General features: G+C 41.0%; 1 protein-coding gene across 1 annotated transcript in view; it reads left to right on the top strand.

The window, feature by feature from the left end:
- Positions 1-2,237: 2,237 nt before the first annotated feature.
- Positions 2,238-15,202, top strand: part of CPM (carboxypeptidase M) — a 35,371-nt gene continuing 22,406 nt past the window's right edge. Inside the window, exons 1-2 of the mRNA XM_068400680.1 lie at positions 2,238-2,263; positions 2,434-2,587. Coding sequence (XP_068256781.1) covers positions 2,246-2,263; positions 2,434-2,587 — 172 coding nt within the window. The 5' untranslated portion in view covers positions 2,238-2,245. The remainder of the gene's footprint in view (positions 2,264-2,433; positions 2,588-15,202) is intronic.

The raw sequence follows: 15,202 nt of genomic DNA, 5'->3' as shown, positions 1-15,202 counted from the left end.
CTAAATACAGTAATGCTCTCATTTAACCATGACTGTGTTGCCTACATTAAAGAGTGGTGTAATTTCCAAAGGAGATAATGCTGTATGATTACCTAGCATCAAAGGTGATTTTAGTAATTTCACCGAGATTAAGTTTTTACAGCCTCGTGATTTCTCCCATGTTGCCAACACCCTACTCTGTCTTGGAGTCAGAGTTCTCTGATTTCATGTGATTACCTTGGAACAGTTTCCAAGTATGTATATGCTGGATTACCATCTGAGTACATTTTCTTCCCTGCTTACTCAAGTGGTGTCTCCAGATCATCTTTCAAGGAGCCTATACATATACACACATATATTGAAGCCTCACAAATTCACATGTGAAGCTCACACACTTGACTCCTTCCTCTTGCTTCTCTGCAGATACATTTGCAGCCTAACCCCACAGTTTCTCTCCCATTCCATGTAGCAAAAGCAAGTAACTCTAACCAACTAGTAACTTTTAATATAAAGTAAAAGACAATAATATTTAGGTCTTGCAAGAATTTTCTTTTGTGGTAGGTGAGAGAAGGTCTTACCAAGTTATAAGAGTTAAAATATGGTGGAGTCAGAGTATGGGAGAAAGTCTCTGGGGCTGTCCCCTCCACCAAAATGCCATGCTTGAAGGACCACTATTCAACAGAAAATGAATATATTTCTCTTAACCAAGTAGCCTTGTACATTGCATACATCCCTTGCCATATGTGATATGGAAGTCCCTCCCATGAACTAAGAATATTTGAGGGGTCTGAACATAGATATCTTACCACCATTTTTAGATGTATGTGCTTCTGGTACATTGGGATACTACAGATACTTGCGTTAAAGTATAGTTTGATTTTTTTTCTTAAAGCTTTGGGGTAAAAAAAAAAAAGGTACCTTTTAATTTAATGGTAACTTTTTATTTAACAAGAACTTTTTATTAAATACAGTGTCTTTTATTTGGAATGCAGGACCTGTTATTTGGGATTGGCTCATATGTTCATTTCCTTCAAGATCCTTTTTCTGACATTGACCAGCATAGCAAACTTTAGAAGAAGGCGGATGAAATCCTGCTGCTGGTTATAATGAAAACTGCCATTTTTCTTTCTCCAAAAATTTATGCATAATTAACAAATAGTTGTATTCTAACACTCAGCTATATCCACATCCTATTTTAAAATAAATTTAGATGCTATCCTAATTTTTGTTGCTGGAGGCCAGCTTCACTTTTTTCTTAGTCCTTTTCAATCTTAAAGACAACAAAAGGTGATGAAAAAGTCTTTGTGGTGAATCCCAAGAGTAGGATACCCCGAAGGCAATGTGGTTAGTGCAAAACCAAGAAAAGCATTTAATTCTGTAGATAGAATCCAGTCCTTTCAGTGAGTGGCTATACAAGCCTATTAAAAACTCATCTTAAAAAAATGCTAGGCAGAGATTTTGTTAGATTTGGCCAGATAAATTCTCTCAAGAGTCCCTCTGCATGCGGAAGGTTTTGTCCCTGGGCCCCAGGTGCTGACGCCCTGATGACACCCGAAGATGACACAGGCGCTGAGGACGAGCAGTAGTATGAGCGGTGCATGTCAGCCGGAGCCGGGCAGCTGTCACGCCTCCCATTTAAAAAAAAAAAAAAGGGAGAAAAAGAAAGAAAAAATTAGTTTTGTTTTTGACAACCGTTCTTGTGAACCAAAACAATCACCAGAAGTCAAAAGGTGAACTTTTGCGGGCCCCCCCCCGCTTTTTTTTCACCCTTCAGTCACCCCTCACCCCCTCCGGAAAGAAAAATGAGGTAAAACCAGCAAGGACTCGCCAAAACGGGGCCGCGCTGTTTCCTCGGGACACCGCCCAGCAGCAGGGCCAGCCAGCGGGTCCGCGACGACACGAAGTCAGCCGCCAGCCGTATGCTCGAGCCCTTTCCCTCCCCTCAACCTACAAGAAGGGGCTCGGAGGGAAGGAGGGTTGGTTTCACCCCGAGGGGCTGCCGAGGACACCGGGAGGGCTGCGCCGCCCGCCGCCACCGCGCTGACAGGAGCCGTGTCGCGCGCAGGTGAGAGCCGTTGGCCAGGCGGGAAGGAGGGAGGGGACAAGGGGAGGGGTGTGGGGGGGTGTGTCCCTCTGCCCCTTGGGCGGGCCGGGGGGACCTGAGTGGATGAAGCCCGCGTCAGTCAGGGGCAGGGGGAGGCCGGCGGCGGGGGATGGCGGTCTCCGCCCGGCGTTGGGACTTCAGTTGCGGGAGAGCGGCGGCACCATGCGGGCGGCCGCCGGGGTAGGAGCGGCGGCTGTGGGTGGAGGGGGGAAAGCCACCTGCTCCCTGTGAGGGGCGGCGGGCTGAGGCGGGAGGGCTCCCTCAGCGGGCTTGTCGCTGCCCCGGCTCTGCCGCCGCCGCGACAAGCCCGCCGGTCCCCTCGGCTCTTTGGTTCATCTGCTTCTTTCCAGGACGTGGTGGGCATCCTCTGCCTGGTGTCTGTGGCGGCAGCAGCGCTGGATTTCAAGTACCACCACACCGAGGAGCTGGAGGCGTACCTGAAGAGGGTTCACGCCGCGAACCCCTCCCTGACCCACTTGCACAGCATCGGGCGCTCGGTAGAAGGTAGGGGTTAATGGTGGGTGGGGGAGAGCGAAGGTTTTTGGTTTTACTTAACCCGGGACAAGCGTGGGTAAAGGTGGCTGCGGTGGCGTTTCGAGCGCGCTTGCTGGCGGCGGGGCTGCTTTAATCGCAAACGCCGGGTGCCTCTGCTTAAATCTGTGAAGTTTCCTTTTCCTCTTGCTTACGCGTGAATAACAAGCTCTGATGACACGTGTGACGCTTCAGCTAAGGTAGAAGTTCTCCCGACAACTATTTTTTTCAGAATTGGAAACCTCCTGAGTGGCAATTTCAGAAACAGGGCTGTCTTTAAAGAGCTTAAAAATGTGTGGTACCCCCTTTGCCAAGTGCCCGTTCTAGGTGGGGCTGTAGTAGGAGTGTGTGTTTTCCAGCTTGTGGGTATGTTAAAAATATCTTCTCTTTCGGCTTTACCTATTATTCCAGTAAATAAATCCAGTAAATAAATCTATAAATCTGGACTGACTAGAAAAAGGATTTCAAGTTCCGTGCTGATACAAGGTCTTAAAAATGGAGTTTCAGTCTCAAACCCTACAGGAAAATATGCTGAAATCAATCATCACCTTTCTGGCCTTATATAGATATTTGAATTTATCTCTCAATGATTGGTACTTTCCTACAATAAATTTATCAAAAAAAAGAACTTTTTCATTTGTTTAAAGAAATTATAAAGTTTAGTGTTTATTAGCATAGAAATACTTTAATGTACATCTCCCTAGTTCTAAGCAAAAACAACTTAAGTAGATTTCAATTCAAAAAATTAAATCACTTCAATAAAAGGTATAAAACTAGATAGAGAAGTTCATTCTTCAGAAACATTGTCTGTTCCTCTAATCCCATTTCATATCACAGGAAGGAGAGAGTTGTAGCATCTATTGTCAAATCTATACTCATGTTCAAAAAAAAATCTACAGCCTTCTGGGTAGATAAAAAGAATGATAGTAGTTTCTTTTCATACCTTCTTCCTTGTGTTACCGTGTGCGTCTTCAAATTTTTTAGATATACTTGTATTTGTCTGGGACATGACATGAGATAGTTGAAAAGAGTGTTCTGTTTCAGTGAGGTATCAAACAGCTATCATGTTGCTATGGGTATGTCATCTTGTCTCAGTGCATGTCTGCACACATTTTTTAGAAAGTCTCATTGTGGGAAGACTCAAACTAGGCAAGGAATCTTAAAAGTTATTTAAGTTGCATTCTTCTTTGTTTCATCAAGCACAGAATCGTATTGGAGTATGTTATTCATCCACACAAGAGAAGTCTAGTCCCTTTAAGTACAGTTCTCTCCAGTACAAATTCCAATTATCCACATCCTCATTTTCTACCTTGAGGGTACTTAGCTAACATTTTAATGATAGGGCTAGATTCTGACTTTTCTGGCAGAAACTCTGAGGCTTATCTTCATGCAGGTAGGACAAGACTTTTCATCCAATCTGAGAGATTGAAATTTTTGTTTTACATATCTAGACATCTGAAAGTTGATAACATGAAGTGTTCAACTTGTCTGAGTTCCATTAGCATGAAAACTGGAAATGCATCATCTCTTGATTGTGATTGAGCAATGCACTGAAACTTTATTCAGAATTTGGTATATTGCCTTCTGCTTTGCCAAACTGCATGTGAAAAGAGAATTACATGGGCTTTCCCTTGTTCTGCCAGCTACATGTCATGATTCACAAAAAGGTGATCAGTTATGCTTTTTGCATGTTCTGCGTGCCTGCAGTATTCCTCTGAATGGAATAGGTGGGCAGTGCCGTATAGAGCAGAACAGCAATGAAAAATGTTTAGTGCTCCTCTCTTCTTTTTTCTAAATGTTGAGAGATTTCTACCTCTGTTAAGAAACATGCCTTTAGAGTTTCCTGAAATATTTTTTTCTCATACTAAAAGAAAGTTTTGTGACAACAGCAGTTATGTAATTTTTTTCTGGAAATGGAGTTTACATTTTGGTCAACGGACTGAAGTTCTATTCCTCTTTTCTTAGATAAACTGACAAAAACAAGAATAGGTATATGCATGTGCGCTAACTTGTATGAGTTTACTAGTGTTGTCCCACTACCAGTTAGCTAAACTGTGATAGCAAAATGTGTTTATTGCTGATGAGAAACAGAAATGAATTTGAATATTATAACATTGAGATCAATGTGATGTAGTAAGTTTTCTATTAAGCTGTTGACATTCCTAATATGGAAATTGTTAATGAATACAAAATCCTGTGAATCAGAGTGGTGGCTATAAAGCCACCAGACATGATTTTACTGTTATCATGAATGGCTGTTGTTCCCATGTTATTCTTTAATCTAGGTTTTACTCTAATTTTATCTAATAATCTAGTATGGTATGCTGCCATCTAGACTTAAATTATGAAGTATGTGAAGTAAAGTCTTGACTTCTGGTTGGCATGTGTAGATCTGGAGCTCTGCGAGGGTATAGAAGCCACTCTTAGAAGCCCAGATGTGGAGGGTGATAGGGACCTGTGTATTACCACTTCAGACAGTAATTGTATGTAGTTCTGTAACAAAAATATCTAAACACTCTTCATGTCAGAAGCCTCACATGCTCCAAGCAGATCATAAAGTAATTTAGGTCTGGAGGCCATCTAGTTTGAGCTCCTGTTCAAAGCAGAGCTAACTTGAAAGTTAGATTATGATGCTCAGGGGCCTTTCCACCCAAGTTTTGAGTATCTGCAAAGACAGGGATTCTACAGGGTCTCTGGGTACCTGATCCAGTGCTCAACTACCTTTGTTGTGGAAATGTGTTTTCTTGCACCCGATTAGAATTTCCCTTGCTGTGAGTTGTTACCTGCCCTCTTGCTGTGCACCTCTAAGAAGGGTCTGGCTCTGTCTTTTCTGTAATGTCCCTTTAGGTAGTGGAAGGTAGTAGCTCTATCATCTTCCAGGCTAAACAAACTGACCTGCCCTAGCCTCTCCTCAGATGTAGTGTGATCATCTCAGTGGCTCTCTGCTGGACCTCCTCCAGTGTGGTGGTATCTCTCTTGTGCTAGGGAACCCATAGCTGGACACAGTACTCCAGGTGTAGCTTTACCAGTGCCGAGTGGAGGGGAGCAATAATTTCCCTCAAGCTGCTGTTTTATGTTCTTGCTGATGCAGCCCAGCATACAGGTGCCTTTTCTGCTGTGAGAGCACACTACTGACTCACATTTATCTTGTCCGCTTATCCATTGCTCCCATACCCTGCAATCCCTAGGTTGCAGAGCTGCAACCTGGCCAGTCTACAGCCTGCACAAGCATGAGATTATCTTCTTGGGTTGATAATCCCAATATGGGGTTCTTCCATTCCAGATGCAGGACGTTGCATTTGCCTTTGTCAAACTTCATCAGTTTTCTGTTGAGAAATTCCTTCAGCTTGTCAAGGATCCTCTGAATGGCAGCCCTGGCCCTGATGGAGACGTTAAAACAGTATCAGCTTCAGTATTGACCCTTGAGGAATGCTGCTGATAATTTGCTGTCACTTGAACCACCAATTGCTCAGTCCAGCCAGCTTCTGACCTTACTGTAGACTACTCCTCTAATCCATATGTTCCCAGCTTGCTTACAAAGATACTGGGAGGGTGACTGAGAACTGGAACAGGCTGCTTGGAAAGGTTGTGGATTCTCCATCCTTAGAGATATTCAAAAGCCATCTGGACACAGTCCTGGGCAACTGGCTGTAGGTGGCCCTGCTTGAGCAGGGGGAAGTTGGACCAGGTAACCTCCAGAGGTCCCTTCCAACTAATTCTGTGATTCTGTTGAAAGCCTGGCTAAGGTCAAGACTAAAGAAACAGAGTGCTTTCCTCTCCCACTGAGCTAGTCATTTCTGCGTAAAAGGTAAGCAGTCAGGCATGATTTGTCATGGATAAATTTGAGGCGAGATTTACAAAGTGTGTTTATTTGATATATGTAGACTATAACAACGGCAATGTACAGAACAGAACCAGTACCAAGAGCCTCAATGGAAAACAAGCTAAAAGATGTCCGATTTGTTTTGTGGTGACTTACATCACCATATGGAAATACACCACCCCTCTGCCAGATTACTGGGAAGAATGTGTTCTAGACTGGCAATGGCCTGTTCAGTCTCCAGGTCTGTGCATTTGGAAGCTATGATATTTAATTATGCATCTCATCTGCTAAGCTATTATCCTTAAGCGAGGGGAGAAGGTAGCTTAAAAAGATGTGGCCCATTGACTGACAAAACTGAGTGTTATCTGTTTGGTCTGATTTGGTAGGTAGCCTCAAATCCCTCAAGATTTGTAGATGATTTGTATGTTTGTGAGAGACCTGATATGGTCTTACAAGCAGGTAGGCAGAGATGCGTGATAGCCCAGAAAATACCTTGGTTCTTTTATATAGTTTCAGATGTGTTGTTGAATAATCTTGTAAAAGAACTTTGGCATGAGCTCCGTTGTCTAATACGCACAATATCCAACCTCAGTACAATATGTGCACTCTGTAATAATAGAGGAGGCTGCAGAGCAGCATCAGGCTGGAGAATGGGACCTGGTGTAATCATATTAACCTGTCCTGCCTAATGCCACCCCAGTGAAAAACAGACTGACTCTTCAGCAAGCAAATCTTACAGTGTGCATTATCAAAAAGAAAACATTTTATATATGTGTATGATCTGTGGCTTTTCATTGTTCAAGATACTGCACTGTTGTTGTTCTTTGAAAAGAAAATGAGGGTGATGGGGTGGTGGGAAGCAGACTTAAAAGTTTCTAGTAGGTAGACCTGATGACCTTATGGAGAACAAAGGCAAGCAAAGTTGAAAGAGCTGAGTGGCTTTTGTAGTAGATCCACACTCTTTAAAAAACTCTTTTCAGATACACTCTGGATTCAGATGAAGTGATAGCATGCCAATTACAGCTTGTTTTAGATCTGGCTTTTTTGGAGGCCAGTCTGCATTTTTAGAATTCCAATCAAATTGGAACAGTTGTAAACATCATCCTTAAGCCAGATCCTGCTCACTGAGCAAAAAGTTGTGTGTGGTTAAAGTACCTCTGCCTTTACCTAGTGAAGAGCTTCAAAGTTGACTTAATAGATTAATGTCTCTTTGGCAGATTCTATCATTGCAGAGCCAAAAAGCAAAACAAAAGAAACTGACCAGATTTTACTGTGATTTCATTAGAAATTTTCAGAAACAGCTTCTCGCAAAAGAGCTGTCCTGAAAGCTTTTTTAGGTGAGAACTATGTGATTTAATCATCCTATTCTGCTGCCTACTATTCAATTGCTCTCTCTTGTTGCCCTTGAACAGGCACGTTCCATGCATTGATCTTAAGCACTTTGCTAACTTTCACTAGTCCATAAAAAAAAAGTCTCACTTATTAGCATTCTCCTGTCCCTGCTCTGTAAACAGAGAGTCTGAAGCATGCAGGGGTGTGTGTGTGTGTGTGTGTGTGTGTGTGGTTGATTTGGTTTTTAAAGTTCACGCAGGACTTCCTCATGGCTGTGTGCATAGAGGATACTATGTCCTACAGGGAAGGTGTACTCAGCAGGGCTCCCAGCAGGCCAGGTGCCTGTTGGAGCTCGTTATGTCTCCTTCCTGCCTGCATTCATGGGTTTTCCTCCTCAGAAAACAGAAGGGAATGGCACATGCCTAGGTTTCCATCTGATAAGCAGCTGTGACTTCAGCAAAAGGACGCACTAGGGATTAGGAGTCCAATAGTGCAGTGGGAAGTATGTGCGTGCCTGGTAATAGGGTTGATAGAGAACCTAGACAATTAACCTGTCCCTGACATCATTCTGCACAAACATCATTGGAACGGGTGCTAGAGATATGCCAGGGATCAATTCAATTTAAATCCCCTGACTTTTCTGATACAGTGTGATTGATACTTTTAGGTGTTTACAGGAGGCTATTGACCAGGGGAGTGCTAATTTCAGGTTCATTGCATTCCAGTGACAATATTTAATAATAAAAGACCAGGTATTGTACTTGTCTAGTCTATATATTGATAGTCTGTGTATGTAGCTGAAAAATTATGTCTACCTGGGGAAAAATAGGAACGTATTTTCAGACATTTCTTGTGATACAGTATGGAAGGAGCCTTGGTTACTACCATCAATAGTAAAATGCACTGTAAACTTTATTGGATTTACTTTAGAAACACTTATGTTCTGAATGTTTTTACTTTGTTTAAAGTACTAGAAAACAAGTTTTACTGTTGGAGGAAACAAAACTGAAATATGTATCCATAAAGTGTTTGTACTGTACTGGAATTTTTCTTATCAGGTTAATTTCAGGGGTCCTGCCACTGTACAAAAATAGAATGAGAAGGTTATACATAGCCCAGTGTACTCTGAGGTAAGTTTCTCAGTGTTACTCATTATTAAATGTTTGTACGAACTAAATGCGAGTACCAGTGTATTTAAAAACAAGGAAGAAAAAAAAGGTGATAAAGAGGACTCTTTTTGTCTTGAAAATAAAAAAAAAAATGTGTAGAGGAAAATCCACAGGGAATGTGATGTCTTTAAAGAGAATATAGCAATTATTTTTTCTGTGGTTACATGGATGTAAGGTATGCTTGTGTGGAAGAGTGTTACCTTCTGTTTGTTCCATTTGAATGACTGCTGCAGATAGCTTTCCTCCTGTCTCCAGTCCTTGATAATGTCTCCCCTTCCCTTCCCTCCTCTCCTCATCTCCCACCCCACAAATTTCCTTAGTACTGTGAATTACAGGCTCATCATGCAAGCATGGTCTGTATAGATAATGTAAGCATTGAGAGTTTCAATGTTCATTTTTAGAAACAAGAATGAATGAGACATTTCCCACTCTGTGGGCCTCATGTAAAGCATACTGAAGTCACTTGTCTCAAGTCCAGAGTTTCATTTAGAAATGGGCATTCTAAAATTTATCGTGATAGTTAAACTTCTTCCCATTCTTGCCTGCTTCTCTTCTGAAATTTTTTCCCCTTATGTGCCACTTGTTCTTTTTGGTCTCTTTCTTCATAACCATCTAAGATTAGAACAAGTCTGTCAGTACTTGTGGCGTATAAGTGTACGTTAACAAGATTCTAGGTAGGTTTATATGTTCATTTTATTATTGAAAGGGTGTTTGGGTTCATGGATGGGCTTGATCTTAACAGCCTTGTAAATTCTATTTGCAGCATATTATATGAGTCACTGTGATGAGAAGGGGAAAAAACCAGGAGGAGAAGGACTGGCTCCTTCATGGTTTATCTAGTCAAGGCTAAACTATGACTTTAAAAACAAGAAGTATTAGCCTGGATTTTTAAAAATCAGCTTCCAACTGAGCTTTCCTCTAAACTGTGTGCTTGAATAGAACTCTCCGTTACTGCATGAGCTTTAACTTCTAAGTCCATTTGTCCTAACTGAAGCTAAAAAGTCTTTAAATGTCAAAACATAGTTTCACATTTCATCTAACTGCATCCTGTAGCAATTTAGTTACCAGAATTAGTTTAAATGTGAGTACTGTGTGTGTCTACTTACAGGAGAAAAGTCATAGCACTTCTACCTTTAGTAGCAGTTTGACTACTGTAATGTGACACAGGTAGTTTGTGTACAGTCAGTCTTGCAAGTACTAAGATTGGCAAGTACTAAGATTTTGTCTGATGATAACATGACTTAGCATTGCTTTCCTGTCAGTATGCTTTTTACGCAAATATTTTATAAAAAGCAGGTAGCTTGGTCAGCATCAGATGTTTAAAAAATTGGTAAGTTAAGACATTACTCTTAGAGATGCAGTCACTGGCTCTGAGCATGTTCCTATTCTCTTGCAGTGAAAGTAAAATAATTTGCTTAAATCTTGTCTTCTTTATGCTTGCTGTTAATTGGTCGATCATCTTTTTCTTGCTTTCTGCGCTATCTCCTACACCTAAAAATAATAATGAAAATGTGTGTGTCTATTTGTGCGTGTTGTGCCGTTTCCTTTTACATACATGCACACACGCATGAAACTTAAATACAGATCTTGCAGAAAAACTTGTTGGAAGGTTTCTTTTCTGTGAAACCTGCCATATCAGAGATTTCTGTTTCAGCCTAAAAAAAAAAAAAAAAAAGATTTTAAAACAACTGTTTGAAGGGACCCTATCCTAGCAATGTAGATCAAACATTTCTCATAAAAACTGTTATCTAGTACTGGAATCTTTATGTTGTAACTTTGGAATGGAAAGATCTGATCTATTTAGAAATAGTCCACTGTTCCTGTGAGCAGCATTTATTCAAAACTAGTGTTGTGGGAAAAGATCTCTGCTCTCCTGCCTCCTCTCTATTCCTTGCTTTGTAGTTGTCCAGTTGCAGCATATATTTGTAAAGCTTTTCTTCAGAGCAGTAAAGATCTTAAGCCTGCAGCCATCCTGTTTTCCCTCAGCAAGACTTTGCAGTTTGTCGTGGTTGTTTAGAAGTAGATAGAATTGATGACTGGATATCGTAATTCACACCAGTGAAGTTAGCAATGCTGGGGAGCTTGTAACATAGAATCAGCAATTGCAGCTGGTGGATGCAGTTTGATTCTTATCTATCTCCATATCCTTTAGCTGGTGTTGAGAAAGTAAATATGTAGAAGATGTTTTTGAAAAACAAACATACACGAAAACACAGAGCTCGGAACACTAAGAATGGTGCACAATGGACAGATAAATTACTCTGGTATTTTTTCCCCCTCAATTCATTTAGGATTCTGCTTTTTAGAGCATTGTACATAAACCTTTAGCCAGGTAAATAAGAGGTGTGATCTTGAAACATGGCTTGTGATCCTTTGTATAGCTCATAACTATATTGACAATTTAACTCTAATTTATGGTCTGCTGATTGCAAGGGGCAAATTAAACCTGTACTCTCACTTCAAGTTGCAACTCAGTGTTGACTTACACTGGTCTTAAGTATTCAGTTCCTGAGACTGCTGTTTTTCAGATGCTGTAGAGTAGCACAGGAAGAGAGAGAGATTCTTCAATAAAGAAAAAAGAGAGAACATAACCATTACTCAAGACATGGCCTTCAATTAAGGGTCTTCTATCACCAGATTAGGTTTCTTTATTGAGCTTGTGACAGCCTACATTTGCTAGTCTTTGGGTCATGCTACAGGGCCTATATTTCCCTGGGATTAGGGAAAATTGGGTGAATATTGGTGTTACTGATCAGTGATGTGGGTTGAATTGCTCTTTCAGTACCATGTTTTTGATTTTTAAACAAATTCTAGTAGCAGACTTACTTAAAAAGAAATAAAACGTTATCCTATGCCTGTGTTTTACCCAGATGGTCAATCTGTCTGCATTCTCCTCTTACTTGAGGAGAGCACAGTAACATATTCCTCCTATCTCACTTCAGGGGATGGGGCTTTTCAAGTAGAAAAGTGTTTCTAGCAGCTTTTTAACTCACTTCCCACAAAAGGGGAAGAGCGGTGCACCTTGCATCCCTTCTGGATGGCCTTTCTGCCTAGGACCTCTCGCTGTAGATCCTTGGAGCTACCGGTGTTGCTGATTCTCAGGGCTGCCTAATTAAAGCTTTATTGTATGTAGCTATGGTATGGCATATTGTGTTCAGCTAGTTCAGTAAGTACAAATGGAGACCTACTCATAATGCATTAATTAGTTGATAGGCAAGATGTGACTTCTTACCCTGAAGCATTTGTTCCTTAGGCAGTTCTATGCATAATTTTGCATAGAAAAGAGATCTAGATTTTTATTTTTTTTTTAAGGCTGAGTTTTTTCTTTGCATGAAGGCTGGATGTGCACATAGTTGCTAGTTCTGCTTTCTGAACTTTTTATGAATTAGGTGGCTACTGGAGATGGAAACCAGTAATGCATAGGGCTGGCTGTGGCTCTCTTCCCCTCCCAGCTGAGAGACTACCCTCCCTGTAAACTGCTCCACTTCTGGCACAGTAACTTTTATAATCTACGCAGTGGTTCAGATGTGAGGAAGAGGTTAGAGGATGCTTCTAAGCAGATGATTCTGCGGTTTGATATCTAGGGCTTACTTGTTATGGGAAAGGTCAGTCCATGGCAGTTGGAGTTATTTAATTAAATGACTGTAGCTGCTGTGTAACATGCTGAGCTCAGAGTGGATTCAGGACAGTTGAGTTACATTTCCTGCTTGTTCCTAGCCAATGTGTTCTACATCCGTGGGTCTTGCAGTTACCTGGAGCATTTAAGCAGAGCTTGAGTAGATCTGCAAAAGTAACATTTATCCTAAAGCTAAAATAAAAGCAAACTGTGCTCTCAGTAAGAAATATAGTCCTACCGTGTCAGTTCAAAAGTCCAGTCTGGTCCAATATTCTTTTTTCCAAGAATAGCTAGAGAAAAGTCAAGGAATAGGGCAGGCACAGAATTACACTTCCCCTGTATGCACTCCTAGCAATGTGCAACCTGCCTGTGTCTGACAAACTGTATTTTCTAATCGTGGTGGACCTAAAGTAGGTTAAAGTACAAAGGTTGCTTTGATACACAGTTGCATTAGGCTGATCTCAAAATCCAAGAGGAAACAAAGGCCACCAGAACATGTTTTGCAAAGAGACAAAGGACTAGTTACTCTGTTTGTAGGTAGTAACACTGCCTGAATTTTAGTTCCTTGTAGTATTTGTTGCCTTTCCTAAAATGTTTCCTTTCTTAAAGGGCAGTCAGTAATGTTTCCAAGGAGACATCGTAACCCATTTTGAGAGAGAATCGGGAAGCAACTGGTCAAACTAATGTAGGTTATTAATTAAACCAGAAACAAATAATGATAAGGATTGGATTCTTTTTTAAAAAAGTTAATTCATCTTGTATTTTTTCCCATTTAGCCAGTTAAAAAAAAAAAAAAAAAAAAGGCTGTTCACTGTCTGATGTTGTAGGACTCTGCTTGCCAGTGTTGAGATGTGTATTGTTTGGAGCTTCCTATTCTTGGAGCAAACATAATCTCTGGGATCTGCCACGGCTGTTTATAAGATACACATAGCACGTCTCTTGATTAGGCACTTCAAGGCACTGAAACCCTCAAAGTGCACCAGTAACTTCTCAGCCATGTAGGAGCAACAACTTGTAGTGTCCTCTTGGTTTTCTACTCCTTCTCTTGCCTTCAAGTGGCAGGAATAGTTTTGGCCTCCTCTGCCTCTTGTGGTAAAAGAGTAGGCCAAATAAAACTGTTGAATCTGGATAAATTGCACTTTAAACCAAATCATCTCCCTCCTTGTGCCTGGCTTGCATTATAAGCAATCACTCTGCTCATGATGATCCAATGGCACTACTGTGAATGGGTAATATTTCTTTCTTTTATGTATACGATAGCTTTTCTGAAAATTACTAGATGCATATCAGTTTCATACCTTTCTCAGAAAATAAAGCACAGATTTTTTAGAACTAGGTTTAAAAACCATGTGGTATACTGAAAGCGAGGTTAGTGAAAAAGCAAAAGTTGGTAAAAGGGAAAAATAGTCTGTTTGGTTTCTGGGAGCGAATATGAAACCAGTTGGTGTGAATAGTGGGGAAAGCCTGTTCAGGCTAATTCTATGTGTCTGTGGTGTTCTCTTCCTCTCAGTGGCCAATATTGAATAAGGATAGTGTGTATTAATTTTAAAATGTTATTCCCCTCTGTGTTTTTTGTTTCGGATTTTTTTAAGTTTATTTTTATTTCTTGATTTGTGTTCAAATAAACTATAAGGTGCTGTTGTAAAGACTGCTCTGGATTGGCAATTTTTCATGGTTTTGTGTATAAAGTGTGTGCTCAGCTTGATTATGAGAACTGGAAATGGTACTGTATGATGAGTTACGTATACATAGGAAAGAAAAGGTTGTCATTCTCATAAGATACAGAATCACAGAATCAATCAGGTTGGAAGAGACCTCAGGGATCATCGAGTCCAACCGTTGCCCTGACCACCACCCTGTCAACTAGACCATGGCACTAAGTGCCATGTCCAGTCTTTTCTTAAACACGTCCAGAGATGGTGACTCCACCACCTCCCTGGGCAGCCCATTCCAATGTCTAATAACCCCTTCTGTAAAGAAATTCTTCCTAATGTCCAACCTGAACCTCCCCTGGCGAAGCTTGAGGCTGTGTCCTCTTGTTCTATCGCTAGTTGCCCGGGAGAAGAGGCCAACTCCCACTTCACTACAACCTCCCTTCAGGTAGTTGTAGACTGCAATAAGGTCACCTCTGAGCCTCCTCTTCTTCAGGCTAAACAACCCCAGCTTCCCCAGCCGTTCCTCGGATACAAGTCCTGTGAAAGTCTCTAAAGCAGCTATGGATGTCCCAATGAGCCAAAGATTTGAAAACCTTTGTGAAGATAAGCAAGGACATGAACCATGAACTGTTTTGACTCCCTTTCCCAAATGCTTTCGTTAATAAAACTAGATGCTGTTTATTTGTTTGTGGGTTTTTTGGGTTTTGTTTTTTTTTTCTTTTAGTCATTGGTCATTCCTACAGTTCTGCTTATCAGGTACTGACTCTAAATTGGATTGAACCATAGAATATTTCCAGGGATGGGGCATCTACAAGGGGTTGGCTGGTGTAGTCTTTGGAAATAGATAGGTGCTTATTAAATAGTGGTAAATTATTACTTTTATTTATTTTTTTGCCTTTAGAGAGAAAGAGGTGGCCTTATGCCTGTAAGAAGGGATACATGGGAAGAGACCAGAAGTATGAAGTTAAGCAGCTGCCCCAGCATAGTAACTAT

Source organism: Nyctibius grandis, chromosome 5 (genome assembly GCF_013368605.1).
Source record: "Nyctibius grandis isolate bNycGra1 chromosome 5, bNycGra1.pri, whole genome shotgun sequence".
Taxonomy (NCBI): Eukaryota; Metazoa; Chordata; class Aves; order Nyctibiiformes; family Nyctibiidae; genus Nyctibius; species Nyctibius grandis.
Note: the sequence above shows the minus strand (reverse complement) of the source record. Positions and strands in the feature narration are given on the sequence as shown.